The sequence below is a fragment of the Etheostoma cragini genome, chromosome 13 (assembly GCF_013103735.1).
Source record: "Etheostoma cragini isolate CJK2018 chromosome 13, CSU_Ecrag_1.0, whole genome shotgun sequence".
Lineage (NCBI taxonomy): Eukaryota > Metazoa > Chordata > Actinopteri > Perciformes > Percidae > Etheostoma > Etheostoma cragini.
This window is the reverse complement of record NC_048419.1, coordinates 14,677,922-14,689,299: the sequence shown is the minus strand read 5'-3', so window position 1 is coordinate 14,689,299 and position 11,378 is coordinate 14,677,922. Positions and strand designations below refer to the sequence as shown.

Here is an 11,378-nt window from a genome sequence, read left to right as displayed (position 1 = left end):
CATTTTGACCTGATGTTGTACCGCCTGGATAGATATACACAGACAAATAGAATAAGATACCTACGTCTTTGCTTGTTGTTAGACACTGGGAATGATGTCACTTCCTTTGCAAAAGCCACCGGCAAAGGGATTTCCAGTAACTGAGATAGCTGAGCTGAGGAGAAGCCAGAAGAGTGTGGGAAGTGCAAAGAAATATTTTGTTTTTTGTTTTTTAACAGACGGTCTCCTTGCAATCGTCGCATTTGTCTGTAATTTTATGTATTAATTCTCATCATCACACATATACAGTTATGTGCTGCCATATTGACCAGATCAGTATGAATTTGTTGTGCTGTTGAAATCCACTCTCTCCAGCACATGGGCACATGTGGTTTACCAAGGTGCTCTCAGTGCTGCTTCACAGTATTACAATCTGTTGCAATACCAATACCTGTACCTCTGTTAAACAATTGTCTATCAATAATAAAAGTAATAATGAAAACATTGTTTCAAAAACAAATCATCTGTGTTGTTTGAAAGCTCGTGACATACATGACTTTTTATGAATCATTAAAAATTCAAAGTATAGTGTGTTGAAAAAGTAAAAAAAGGCATAGTATAATAAATAAAAATAAAAATCATAGTATAGTATTTTGAGAAAAATCATAAAAACTCATAGTATGTCAAAAAAAGTCATAGCATAGCATTTAGTAAAACGAGTCTTATGTCAAAAGAATCATTAAAAGTCATAGTATAGTATGTTGAAAAAAATTATAAAAAGTCAGCACAGTATGTCAATTTTTTGTCATAAATACACAAAAAGTCATAGTATAGCATGTCAAAAAAAGTTTCAAAAAAAGTCATAGCATAGCATTTCGTAAATAGTGTTATGTCGAAAAAAATCATAAAAAGTCATAGTATTATATGTTGAATAAAAATAAAAGTCCTATCACAGCATGTTGAAAAAAGTCATAGTACAGTATGTTAAAAAGTCATAAAAAGGAACACTATGGGATATCAAAAAAATTGATTTCATAAAAAGAGTCTTATGTGGAAAAAATATAAAAGGTCATGGAATACTATGTTTAAAAAAGACATAAAAATTCACAGTATGGTATGTTTAAAAAAGACACAAAAAGTCACAGCATAGATTTTTGTAAAAAGAGTCTTATGTGGAAAAAAATCCTAAAAGTCCTAATATGGTGTGTCGAAAAAAAGAAAAAAACTCAGTATAGTATGTCGATAAAAAGACATAAAATGTCATAGCATAGTATGTCAAAAAAGTCATAGCATAGCATTTTCTAAAAAGAGTCTTATGTCAAAAAAAATCATAAAAAGTCACAGCATAGTATTTCAGAAAAAAGACATAGTATAGTATAATTTGTCAAAAAATGTAGTTAAAGGGCACACTATGGTATATAAAAAAAATCATGAAAAGTGATAGTATAGTCACTATACTATCACTTTTCATAAGTCGTAGTATAGTATTATCAAAAAAAGTCAGAGTATAGTATTTTGAACAAAATCATAAAAGTTCATGGTATAGTATGTCGAAAAAAGACATAAACCTCATGATGTAGTATGTTGAAAGAAGTCATTATATAGTATTTCAAAAATAGTCATTAAAAGTGATGGCATACATTTTTCAAAAAATATCAAAGTAAGTCAAGAAAAGTCACAAAAAGTCATTGGATAATATGTCGAAAAAAGTCATTATATGTATTATATTTTTAAAAATCATTAAAAGTCATAGTATAGTATGTCGAAAAAAGAGTCTTAGGTCGAAAAAAAATACAAAGTCATTTTTGTCTAAAACAAATCAAAGAAGTAATAGCATAGTATGAAGAAAAAAAATTGTATGGTATGTCGAAAGAATTCTTAAAATGTTGTAGTATAGTATGTGATAATAAAGGTCATAAACTGAAGAATATTGTAAAAAGGCATAGTATAGCATGTAGAACAAAGTTATAATACAGCATTTTGAAAAAATAAATCATGAAAAGTCATAATACAGTGTGACGAAAAAAAAAGACATAAAAAATCACAGTCTAGAACGTCAAAAAAATTCAAAAAAGTCATAGTATAGCATGTCAAAACAGACACACAACCGCACACTATGGCACATCAAAAACAGTCATAAAAAGTGATAGTACAGCATGTCGAAAACGTCATAGTATAGTATGTCGAAAAAAAAGACGTTAAAAAGTCATGGTGTAGTGTGTCAAAAAAGTCATAGTATTGTGTGTAAAAAAAGTATGTTGGAAACAATCATGAAAAGTGATGGTATAGTATGTCAAAAAAAGTCAAAATATAGTATTTCAAACAAAATGACAAAAGGTCATTGTATAGTTTCCTTGGATCAGGGAGGCTCCAAAATCATGGTTGCATCATATACCATGTTACATCATGTCAAAGTCATTGTATAGAATGTTGAAAAAAAAGACACAAAAGTCATAGTCACGGTAAGTTGTGAAAAAGTCATGTCAAAAAAGTCACAAAAACACAGTAGAGTGCATCGTAATAAAGGTTATAAGACCGAAGCTGGTGGAGGTGGTGTAGATATGTCACCTCATCAATCCAAGGTTGGGTGATCAATTCCAGGCTCCTTCTGCAAAGTACCTTTTCAGAAAAGTCTTGGTGTAGTATGTTAAAAAAGTTGCACAAACTCCCAGTACAGTCAGTCGATAAAGCTAAGGAAATGGTCATAAACAGTCATTGTATAAAAAGTCATTGTATGGTCTGTCGAAAAAAATCCTAAACAATCACAGTATAATAAGTTAAAAATAGTTATAGGACTAAAGGCAGGTGGCTCAGAGGTAGAGTTGTTATTTCATAAAAGTAAGTTTGTGACGTTAAACCCACCCTCCTTCTTTGAATTTTAACAAAAAACTAACTAGCGGTCATTGAAAAATCGTAGTATAGTATGTCGACACAAGTAGTAAAAAGTCATTGTATAGCATGTAATAAAAAGTAGAAGTTAGTATGTTGTAAATAGTCATTGTAGGGTATGTTGAAGAAAATAACAAAATCAAGTATGACTGTCATAAAAAAGTCATAGATTCCTCCTGTGAAGTTTCTTTGAAAAACAATCTGAGTGTAGAATTTCAAAAAAAACATGAACAAGTATTGTATTGTATTGTTTGTTTAAAAAAGTCACTGCATAGTAAATTGAAAAAAGTCATTAAAAATCATGGTATGGTATGTTAAAAAAAAAGTGATTTTGTAAATAAAATAAAATAATAAAAAGTCATAGTATAGTGTGTCGAAAAAAGTTATTGTATAGTATATTGGAAACAAATGTCAAAGTAAGGAAAATTGAAAAATGTAGAAAAAGTCAGGGCATAGTATGTCATAAAAAAAATCATAGTACAGTATGTCGTAAAAATACTTATAGACTAGTAGTCAACAAAAGTTGTAAAAAATCATTGCATAGATTTCATAAAAAGGGTCTTATGTCAAAAAACAGTCTTAAAACGTCATAGTATAGTATGTCATAATAAAGGTCATAGTATAGTATGCCGAAAAAAGCCGTGAAACGTCATCGCATAGTACGTCATAATAAAGGTCATAGTATAGTATGCCGAAAAAGTTGTTAACCTCATAGCATAGTATGTAAAAAAAAAGGCCTAAAAAGTCATAGTATAGTCTGTCAAAACAAATCATTAAAGGGCACACCATGGTCTATCAACAAAATTAATGAAAAGGGATGTAATAGTATGTCAAAAAAGTCATAGCATAGTATTTTGAAAAAAGTAATAATATGGTATTTTGAACAAAATCATAAATGTTGTTGTATAGTATGTCGAAAAAAGTAATACAATTATATAGTGTTCTATGTTGAAAAAAGTCATAAAAAGTTGTTGGATAGTATGTCAAAAAAAGTCATAATATAGTATGTTTAAAAAAATCATAAAAAGTCATGGTATGGTATGTCAAAAGATTCATGAAAAGTCACAGTATAGTATGGGGAAAAAAAGTCACACAACTGCACACTATGGCACATCAAAAACATTCATATAAAGTGATATTATAGTGTGTCAAAAAAGTCATAGTATAGGATGTTGAAAAAAGTCATGAAAGTCATGGCATAGAATTTTGTAACAAGGATCTTACGTCAAAAAGTCTTAAAACATCATAGTATAGTATGTCATAATAAAGGTTATAGTACAGTATGCCGAAAAAAAGTCGTAAAAAGTCGTAGTAGAGTATGTTGAAAAAAGTTATAATATAGAATTTTGGAAAACAAATCATGAAAAGTCATAATATAGTATGTTGAAAAAAAGACATGAAAAGCTAGAGTATAGTATGTCAAAAAAAAAAAGCCCAAAAAGTCATAGTACAGTATGTTGAAAAAGTCATAAAAGAGCATACTATGGTACATTGAAAACAATCATGAATAGTGATGGTATATTGGCACAACATTTTGTAAATAGGGCACAGTGTAGTATTTAGAAAAAAGAATCTTGAAATGTCATAGGATAGTGTATCTATTAAGTTCAACAAAACACTGGTGTCTTGGAGGTAGAGTTGTTGCTTCACAAATGCTGGATTGTCAAATCAATCCCAGGATCCTCTTCAAAAGTTTCTTTCAAAACAATTATTAGTTTTCGAAAAACAGTCGTGGCACAGCCTTTTGTCTTAAAACATCATAGTACAGGATGTCGTAAAAAAGTCATTAAAACACATATCGTAATAAAAGGCATAGTATTGTACGTCAAAAAAATTGTAAATATTCATGTTTGCTCTGCCGAAAATAGTCATAAACAGTCATACTATAATGTGACCCATGCTCCGTCTATGAATTTAAAAAAAACTAGGTCTTAGTTTGTCATTAAAAAATCATAGTGTAGTATGTTGACACAAGTAATAAAAAGTCATAGTAGTAATAGTCGTGTAAGGTATGTCAAAGAAAATCACAAAATTGAGTATGAATGTCATAAAAAAGTCCTCCTGTGAAGTTTCCATGAAAAAAAATCTGAGTGTAGTATTTAAAAAAAAACATGAAAAGGGTTGTATGTTTAAAAAAGTCACAGCTTAGTAAACGTAAAAAAAGTCATGGTATAGTTTGTTAAAAAGAGGTAATTTTATAGTTTTTCGAGAAAAAAAGTCACAAAAACTTATAGTATAGTATGTCGAAAAAACAATCATAAATAGTCATAGAATAGTAAGTTGACAAAAGTCGTAAAAAGGTCCTAGTATATTTCATCCATGAAAGTAATAAAAAGTCATTAGACGTCATGCCGAAAAAAATCATAACAAAATATATTATAGTTTCTCCAAAAAAGTCAAAGTATAGTATGTCGAAAAAAAGTCATAGTGTAGTATGTCAAAAAAAGTCAAAGCATAGTATGTTGTAAAAAAAGTCATAGAATAGTATGTCAAAAAAGGATATAAACAGTCAAATTATAGTATGTCAAAAAAAGTTATAGTATAATGTGGAAAAGAGAAATAAAAAGTAGAAGTTAGTATGTTCTAAAAAAAAGTCTAAGTATCAAGTCGAAAAATGTCGTTAAAAGTCACAGTATAGAATGTCCAAAAACATTCAAAGTCATTGTAGGGTAGGTTGTAAATAAAGTCATAGTATAGTATGTCAAAAAAGTCATGAAAAGTCTACGTGTAGTATGTCAGAAAAACCTAATAAAAAGTCATAGTATAGTACATGGAAAAGAGTAATAAAAAGTAGAAGTCATTATGTCTTAAAAAAGTCAGTTATAAAGTTGAAAAAAGTAATTAAAAGTCATAGTATAGCATGTTGAAAAAAGGCATTTAAAATCATAGAATAGTATGTTGTAAAAAAAGTCATGGAAGAGTATGTCAAAAAAAGTCAGAAAAAGTCATAGTATAGTACGTTGAAAAAGGGTATGTAAAGAAAAGTTTTAGTATGTGGAAAAGAGAAATAAAAGTAGAAGTTAGTATGTTGTAAAAAAGTCAGAGTATCAAGTCGAAAAAAGTAATTAAAAGTCACAGTATAGAATGTCAAAAAACATTCATAGTATGGAATGTCGTAAATAAAGTGATGTTATAGTATTTTAAAAAAGTCATAAAAGTCATAGCACAGTATATTGAAAAAAGTCATAAAAAGTCAAAGTACAGTATGTCAAAAAAGTCATAAAAAGTCTACGTGTAGTACGTCAGAACAAAATTAATAAAAGGTCATGGTATTGTATGTGGAAAAGAGTAATAAAGAGTCATAGTAATGTATGTCAAAAAAGTCATAAAAAGTCTACGTGTAGTATGTGGAAAAGAGTCATAAAAAGTAGAAGTTAGTATGTCTTAAAAAAGTCAGTTATAAAGTTGAAAAAAAATAATTAAAAGGCATAGTATAGTATGTTGAAAAAAGGCATATAAAGTCATATTATAGTATGTCCAAAAAAAACATTCAAAGTCATAGTATTCTATGTCAGAAAAAAATCATGGTGTAGTATGTCAAAAAATTTCAGGGCACAGTATGTTGTGAAAAAAGTCATAGTATAGTATGTTGAAAAAGGTTATAAACAGTCAAAGTATAGTATGTCAAAAAAAGTAATGTGTATGTGGAAAAGAGAAATAAAAAGTAGAAGTTAGTATGTCATAAAAAAAGTCAGATTAAAAGTCACAGTATAGTATGTCAAAAACAAATCAGTAAACACAACATAGTATGTCAAAAAAATCGTACCATATTATTTCCCCAAAAAAATGTATGTTGATAAAAAGTCACGAAAAGTCATGTTGAAAAAGTAAATTAAAATGTCATAGTATAGTATGTGGAAAAAAGTAATTAAAAGTCATAGTATAGTATGTCGAAAAAGGTAATATAAAGTCACAGTATAGCATGTCAAAACACATTAAAAGTCATAGTATAGTATGTTGTAAAAAAAGTAATTAAAAGTCATAGTATAGTATGTCGAAAAAAAGTCATAGCCATGACTTTTTCTGACATACTATACTATGACGTTGATGACTTTTTTCAACATTGCATTTTACGTATACACACTTTTATGTAGACATACTTTCAGTACTATTTAAGTAATTAAAAGTCATTACAAGTCGTAGTATAGCGTTGACAAAAGTCATAAAAAGTCATAGAATAGTATGATTTAAAAAAGTCACACAATTGTATGTCATAAAAAGTCATAGTTTGTTGAAAATAGTAAAAAGTAAAAGTATAGTATGTAAAAAGTAAGTAGTAAAAAGTCAAAGTATTGCATGGGTTAATTAAAAGTCATAATATTATATGTCTTAAAAAAGGTCATAGCACAGTATTTCACAAAAAGTCCTAACAATTCATAGAATAGTGTGTTGAAAAAAGTCAATAGTAAAAGTAATCAAATAGTCATAAAAAAATTATACAGTTAGTAGGTCATAAATATAATTAAAAGTCATAGTATAGTATGTTGTTAAAAAGTCCTAATATAGTATGTCATCAAAATTTAATTCACAAAAAAAGCCGTTGCTAGTATGTCATCAAAATGTCACAAGAATTTTTATTAAAAAATATAGAATAGTTTGTCATAAAATGTTTTGATATAGCAAAACATATAATAATTTAACATTCTAAATCCTAGTGTAGTGTGCCATAAAAATGTAAAAACAAATGTCGTAATATAGTATGCAATAAACATACAACACTGTACCATATCACACAAAATGTTATTGCACAGTATGTCACCATGCATGTCAAATTATAGTGTGCCAAAAAAGTAAAAAACATATGTCATAACAGTGTCATACAATAGTGTAAATAACCTTCAGAGATCTCTGAAGGTTATTTTACGTTTTTGTGGTGTTCTCTGCCACCAGGGCATCCTCATTTTCTTACAGTGCTATTTTATATTCATATTTAACCTATCTTACATTTTATTCTCATTGTATATGATTAATGCTTCTTTTTCCATTATTTATTCTACAATAGTTCATACACATAGATGCTGTACATAGAACAGACATTACAAAGGAACAAAAAAAGACATTTCCATTTCATAATGCATGTGTTAAACGTCAAGGTCTTGATGGCTTTTTTGTATTAAACTTTTAATATTAAGTAAAAAGGTGCTTTATTGCTGAAATTCATTAATAACAAGAAGAAAAGTTGGCTTTGTTCCTGGCCATTTTTTTAACTGATGAGGACATTTCTAAAAATTAAGAAATGTGTAATAATAATAATAACAATACTAATAATATTAAGTTTCAATCTTATCCAAACAAAAACATCACATCAAACGTATTTATTTCAACATTTATCTTAAGTTTTTTTTTAAATGTGTCTACCTCCATCCATAACGTTCTTGTATATCAACAGTGAAAAAATAAATGGGAAATATTCTCTTCTTTTAGTCCACAAAAATCACACATATAATCAAACGATTAGTGCTTTTTATTGTTGAGCTGACCCTTATTCTTGTCAAATACTTTTCGTTGTCCCGGTGTTGACCCAGATATGACTAATACAAAAGTACATGCAAAATACAAAATGGTTGAAACTTGTTATGTTGACCACTAGGGGTCACCAACACACGGCACCATCGCAGCGAAGAAGAATATCCTTGTTATCGAAATGCAGCGAGAGACCGAACAGTCTAAGCAAGAGAAGTAACACTAAACCTATGGAGGTATCATCATAGGCGGCTAGAAGTGATGCGATTTATTTTTCAAATCATGGTATATTTACGACATACAGCCTCGAAGCAGATGAACGCCCAGTAATACATGAAAGTGGGGGGGCAACTGTGTTAGCTAGCTAACTAGGCTAGCTAACGTGAGCTGACTCCAAGGAATGGTAGTTAGCTAGCTGCTGCTAACGTTACACTGTATTTGGAACGTTACACCGCAATCATGAATGAAGATGAGAATTTAGCATCAGCAAACAAAGACAAAGACTCGACTCTCCTGCTCACTAAAGACGGACAAAGATACTACGTGAGTAAAAGCGGAGTAGTTGACAGCAGAAATGTTATAACGCCGCACGAACCGGAGAACAACGTCTCCTACGACATGGATGATCAGGACGAGGAGAGCGACGTTCTGGACACTTCGGATCCCAGAGACAGCGCCGCGAGCCCGGAGGAACTCAACGACGAGGAGACCTCGGAGGGCGACAACGCTCCCAAACAGTGCACCTATGACGGATGCACGGAGACAACAACGCAGGTTGCCAAGCAGAGGAAACCGTGGATGTGCAAAAAACACCGAAACAAGATGTACAAAGACAAGTACAAGAAGAAGAAGAGTGATCAGGCCATGTCCAGTGGAAAACTTGATGTAAGATTAAAAAAAAGATCAAATCTGGGTGGGGAAAGTGAAAGAGAAGCGCTTGACTCTCCCTTATTACCACTACTGAGGTGCCCTTGAGCAAGGCCCTTAACTTAAAAAAACGCTCCAGTGGAGCTAGTCAGTGGCCAGCAGTTCAGACTGTGGTTGTTCTGGGCAGCTTCCAGGTATGAATGTGTGCAACTGGGTGAATGTGATCAGGGCGTTCCCGCTAAGGGCGGGAGGCCTGTCAGTGAACCTCCCCTGAATAAATAAAGGTTTTAATTTTGTTTTGATACTTTTGTACCTAGATGCATCCATTTGAACCCATCGTGATGTGGTGGAAACTGTCCATACAAACCATACAAAGTAACCTTTTATTACAAATAATATCTACATGTAGATGACTGAAAAAGAAAGGAATTTGAGAGGTGTAAACTCAGTTTACAATGCAGTTTACATTACCAGGGCTGAACTCATTGGCACATGTGGTTTCCTGGCCCTGTTCTTCAGACTTTACTGAACCACAATACAAATAAAACACTCCTAGTTAATAGCTTGTTTTTGTCTTTTTTGTGTGTTAACCAGGAAAACTCAGACGAGCGGCCTGTGTCTGTAAACAAACAGCGTCTGGGTGCCGTGGGGGACCGGCCAGCCAGACCCTCCCTGATAGAGCAGGTCCTCAACCAGAAAAGACTGGTAAGTTAGAGATGGTCAGACTGACTGATTGTCCGTGATGCAACTCCAGATGGGTGGCAGACAAATTGATAGAAAAACCACAACATGAAGCTACTTTGAAAGGGCCAATACGAGCCTCCAGAAACGTTTGTGTTGCTTGGCAAATAATTTGCCACATGTTCATACTCCAACTATTACGTGACCCCTGACGTTGACATGCTCAGTAGCATAGCTAAGTTGTAGAGCATGGCTGAACACTTTGTCCAAATTACTTGCATGCATTTGCTAAATTTCTAAGTGAGCAGGTTTGACATTGGGTTTCTTGTGTTCTTCCACCCAGACTGAAAGACATTGGTTTTCAATGTATTGAGAGATTTTAGCACAAGCTGTTGTTGTTGTTGTTGTTGTAGTATTTTGCACTGACATTTGAATGTGTGTCCTTCAGTCATTGCTCAGGAGTCCAGAGGTGATCAGCTTTCTGCAGCAGCAGCAGCGGCTCCTGGCCACACAGAGCCGCAGCCAATCACAGCAGCAGTTCCAGGGCTGTTGACGGCAGCCTGTCAGTGTTTTACCTTGGTATTTGTGATGTTTAGAGAGCACTAAAGAAACACTGGCACATCATGCATAAATGGATAGTAACAGTACACTGTAAACATGAATTCCACAGCCAGACAGCCATGCCGAAGACAAAATAAAATGGTAATCAAGGGACGTTTTAAAGGCGTGTTACAACTGGCGGACTGATCTAAATCCCTTAAAGGGCGTGAAATTTGACTTTGTTTGGTGCTATTTCTTTTTATATTTACATATTGTGAATCTGCCTTTTAGTTCCCATTATTTGTGTTAGTTATCTTTCTTCATGTGACAATAATAATGAAGGTGCTGTTGTAATTGTCTAGTAAAAATGAATTAATGTTGAAGCCTCAGTTTATCAACAAAATAGTACTGTGAGCTCAATTTGATCGTCTTTCTTTTTCATTGCTAAAAAAACCCCATTTGTTTCTTTATATGCTTGTGTGTTGCCTGTAATACTTTTCAGTCCGTTTTCTTTTAATTATTCATCTTCACTTTGTTTTTAAATATTTTCTCTGGAACATGATGTGTTACATGTGACAATCAATTGGGTAATGCATGTCTGACGCCTCTTCAGTCAAATGGGGCTTTCAGGACTTGTTTTTACCACAAGATTGTGCTCTATCTCTAGCTGCTGCACGGACAGTAAATTCTAACTATTCAAAAAAGAAGCCACAATAAGTTTGGTGAGATAAATATTGGTTATGCTAGCTCTGTTGTACAGTATTCTACTGTATGCAATTGTAAGTGTATATCCTGCTGTGAGTATGACAGTAAAGTGATGATGCTAATATTGAAACTGCTTGAATTGCAATGTGACGCTTTGTTATTTAACATGGGAAAAATGCTGTATGAATTCAAATCATGTACAAATTTGGATTCTTTAAGAAAAAAACAACTTTAATGGAACAAGTAATAAGCAA

General features: G+C 31.9%; 1 protein-coding gene across 1 annotated transcript; it reads left to right on the top strand.

Moving 5' to 3' along the window:
• Positions 1-8,466: 8,466 nt before the first annotated feature.
• On the top strand, positions 8,467-11,254 carry rfxap (regulatory factor X-associated protein). The gene is made up of 3 exons (XM_034889953.1): positions 8,467-9,216; positions 9,793-9,903; positions 10,328-11,254. Exons 1-3 carry the CDS (start codon positions 8,791-8,793, stop codon positions 10,430-10,432), a joined length of 642 nt encoding a protein of 213 aa, XP_034745844.1. The 5' UTR covers positions 8,467-8,790; the 3' UTR covers positions 10,433-11,254.
• Positions 11,255-11,378: the final 124 nt, after the last annotated feature.

Bases quoted from the DNA above. Each gene is read 5' to 3' on its own strand.
- rfxap (XM_034889953.1), top strand. From the start codon at position 8,791: ATGAATGAAGATGAGAATTTAGCATCAGCAAACAAAGACAAAGACTCG. The intron at 9,217-9,792 runs GTAAGATTAAAA...TGTGTTAACCAG, and splicing joins TGTCCAGTGGAAAACTTGAT to GAAAACTCAGACGAGCGGCC. The intron at 9,904-10,327 runs GTAAGTTAGAGA...TGTGTCCTTCAG, and splicing joins TCCTCAACCAGAAAAGACTG to TCATTGCTCAGGAGTCCAGA.